Source organism: Tamandua tetradactyla, chromosome 3, assembly GCF_023851605.1.
Source record: "Tamandua tetradactyla isolate mTamTet1 chromosome 3, mTamTet1.pri, whole genome shotgun sequence".
Lineage (NCBI taxonomy): Eukaryota > Metazoa > Chordata > Mammalia > Pilosa > Myrmecophagidae > Tamandua > Tamandua tetradactyla.
Genome location: NC_135329.1, coordinates 72,900,708 through 72,904,599, shown reverse-complemented (window position 1 = coordinate 72,904,599; position 3,892 = coordinate 72,900,708). Strand labels below are relative to the sequence as shown.

The 3,892-nt window shown below is 33.4% G+C and overlaps 1 protein-coding gene across 1 annotated transcript; it reads left to right on the top strand.

The window, feature by feature from the left end:
• Window positions 1-465: 465 nt before the first annotated feature.
• On the top strand, window positions 466-1,431 carry LOC143675612 (olfactory receptor 14J1-like). Its single transcript, XM_077151728.1, has one exon. The coding sequence runs from the start codon at window positions 466-468 to the stop codon at window positions 1,429-1,431; it is 966 nt and encodes a 321-aa protein (XP_077007843.1).
• Window positions 1,432-3,892: the final 2,461 nt, after the last annotated feature.

Genomic DNA, 3,892 nt, shown 5'->3' with positions numbered 1-3,892 from the left:
ATGTCATGTTTCCTCTAAAGGACATTCCATTTGCAAAAACAAAGCAATATACTATACACAAATTCAATCCATCAATGTCAGAAGCCTCTAATAGCTGATAACTGCTTTTCTGTTCTTTACAGAAAGGGGATAAAGGACAACTTTGGAAATGGCATAACATTTTTGTGGTGCAGATTTAAGCATTTTTCTATGACAGAGCCAGTGACTTTGACCACATGTGCACTCATCTATAACTGCTGACTTACTAATATAGACTGTAAGCTCCAAGAATATAAGAAAGAGATCTCTTCATTTTTGGGTCCCCAGCACCTAGAGCATAGCTGATATATAGCTGGTGCTTAATAAAGAATGTTTGAAAGAAACAATGATGAAACAATGAATGAACACTGATTTTGATACCTTCCAATTGCATTTCTCAGATTCTCTTGTCTTCTAGCCATGACCTCCACATTTTGTATCTTCAAAATGATTATGGAAAATGTAACCACAATGAGTGGATTCCTCCTCATGGGTTTTTCTGACAACCATGAGCTGCAGATATTACATGCTTTCCTATTCTTGGCAATATACCTATCAGCCTTGGCAGGTAACCTCATTATTATTGCCATCACTACACTGGACCCATGTCTCCAATCCCCAATGTATTACTTCTTGAAGCATCTTTCCCTTCTGGATCTGTCCTTCATTTCTGTCACTGTTCCCCAGTCCATTGACAATTCACTGATGGACAATGGCTATATTTCACATGGTCAATGCATACTTCAGGTTTTCTTCTTCACTTCTGTGGCCTGGGCTGAGGTTGCTATTCTCACAGTGTTGTCTTATGACCGCTATGCAGCCATCTGCCTCCCACTGCACTACGAGGTCATCATGAATCCCAGTACCTGTAAGTGGGCTGTGATAGCTGTATGGCTGAGTGGGGCTATCTCTGGGATCTTGTTCACAGCAGCCACATTCTCTATTACATTCTGCAGGTCCAAAATAATCCACCAGTTCTTCTGTGATGTACCCCAGTTGCTGAAGCTCTCCTGCTTCAATGATTACCTTGGAGTAATTGTAGTGTCTGCTTTCATGTCTCTGATGGCACTCATCTGCTTCACTGCCATTGTCCTCTCCTATATCTACATCTTCTCCATGGTTCTAAAAATACCCTCTGCTGAGGGTCGATCCAAGGCCTTCTCTACCTGCCTGCCTCACCTCTTTGTTGTCTCATTTTTTCTCTCCACAGGCATCTTTGAGTTCCTAAAACCAACTTCAGATTCTCCAAGTGTTTTTGATCTTATGATTTCTATTTTTTATTCAGTAGTGCCCCCAACACTCAACCCTATCATCTACAGTCTGAGGAATGAGGCCATGAAGGGAGCTGTAAGAAAGTTACTTTTGGGTGGGCAATTCATTGTGAAAAAAACATTTTCATCCTATTGTGGATAACTACTCAATATTATATCTAAGGAACTTTTAAAATATTGGAATTACTTCAACATGTGGTTTTGAGAGAAAGCATTAACATTTTTTTACCTATAGATTTACCAAGTAATTGGTAATTGCTATTATTATGGAAACTCTTCATTTAACTCCATCTTTTTAGACAGTGAAACTCTTTTTGTCATTCTTTCAAATTAAAACAAAATAAACAATTATAATTTTTTAAATACAGGTCCACTACTTTCCTTCCCTTTCAAATATGCATAAACACATACACACACACACACTGAAAACAGACAATAATACATCACTAGTAGGAGTTAAAGCATGGTAATTTATCCACAATTCAATCAACCATAGAAATCAACTATTTTCACTTCAATCATTGAAATGCAAATGTATATTTTAGTACCTGTTTTATATATATGCCAATTTTGGATGTTGGAACAAATGTATATACCATTACTATGTATACATGAGTTTTACCATAATTTTTATACTGGCACAACATTTGATGGAATTTATATCTGTTATAATATGTTTATGTTTTAACCTGTTTAATTTATATATGTTATTTCCAATTTCTCTCCCACAATGAATGGTGTTGCTGAATCAAAGAATATAAAAGGGAAAAGTCTCTTGAACAATATATTGCTTTAAAAAAACATTAAATATTTTTATATGGTCATTAGTAAAGTTGACATATACCACTTCTTCTATGTGTCCATATTATTTTATAAATTCATGCAACACATATTCATAGAGAACCTATTAGCTAATTGAAATCATATAGGCACCTAGAACATAAAAGTTCATTAGATATGCACAGCATTGGATAGTGTAGGGATATACATTTTTTTTATTCCCAAAGTTTTTACCTTTCAAAATCTCTTCAAATTTGTTATAATTCAAGAGATTAAAGATGGTGATAATACTCATTCATATTTGTTTGACATTTGCACATTTTTAAGTTTTATCAATTTTATTAGCAGTTTCATAAGTATTAGAACTTTGTCTTTTAGATTGGCAAAAAAACATTTTTTTCTGTTTCTCTTTAATTCTGTTTTTTCAAGCTAGTTTTTTCTATGCAAATCTTATATCTAATGAACTGAATATATTTTTAAAGTTTATGACAAAAAAGCTTAATGAGTCTAGGCTACCAACACATAACCTAAAATGGCTAACACAGATCTATTTACTCACAATTAATAGAATATTCAATCTGCCTGCAATAGCCTGTAAAAACATATTTTTTCTTTTTTAATGTTGCACATGATTAAACATTTCAACACATTTTCTGAAATATTTATTTCACATAAGTTTTATTTTGATTAGTCTACTGTATCATAAATGGAACATATCTGTTTTTATTTCACTTCCTATCCTTTTATTTTTCATCAGTCTGTATTTAAATATTTATGACAGTAAAATAATATTTCAATTACTGTTTACTGTAATAATTTGGATAGCATAAGCATTCATGTGTCTGTAAAATATTTTAAAATCTATTATTAAAATATACATTTTGAATCTATTTATGCATTCAAATACATATTGCATTCATTTTTTACTTCACTCATACTTTAAAAATTATGTTGTAAAATATGCTCATTAAAATTTATAGTTTTTTGTCTATAATAACTTGAAATTTTGTTCTTGGCATCAAATAAAATTTTGCTAACTCACTTTGCAAAATTTACTCACATTTCTCAACAGATTTACTCTATGATTTCATATTTGTATTAATATAAAAGGACCACAGAGATTTTTTGCATTTTTCTGATATTCGATTTTTGAGATAATCACAAATAAGTTAAATTGTGGATAATATTGAGAATAAAATTTGTCAGTCCCAATCAGAGGTAGAGCCACAACACAGTAAACCATGGTGCACTATGTGGTCAAGCCCAGGAGTTTCAGGTTCAGTTGACTGAGCTGCTTTCAAACTCCTATAGGCCTATAGGCATGGGTTGCCATTGTGCCTGCCATGGAAAGGAAAATTTTGGAGGTGGACCACTTCAGCATCACAGAAGGGTATGTAGATGACATTGAGCAATAAGACTTGATAGAAATGTGAGAGACATGGAGTTGTGCACCAAGAAGATACAATAGTGAGGCTTAGTTACCCGGTGAACCCCACTAGGAGTGAATCAACCAAAGTGGTAAACTCATGAATTATTCCAGTAGAAGACGTCATTGGCCAATGCCAGCAGGGTAAATAGCAGCCAGCCTTCCAAAAGATACTGTTTGAGAGCCAGTGATTAAGGATAAGGCTTCCAAAAGTGTGCTTTTATTCCTCCATCAGGAGTGTACCTGGGTTTCCTTCATACAGCTGAACACATCTTATGGGAAACAAAAGGAGTGAGAAACTGTCCAAAAGAAAATATTTTTATCAAAGATAAACTGAATACCTCCTAAAATAACTTTTAAAAAAACTTTTTATTATATAATATAGTGATATACAAAG

Excerpts from the sequence above, each read along its gene's own strand:
- LOC143675612 (XM_077151728.1), top strand. The coding sequence starts at position 466 with ATGATTATGGAAAATGTAACCACAATGAGTGGATTCCTCCTCATGGGT.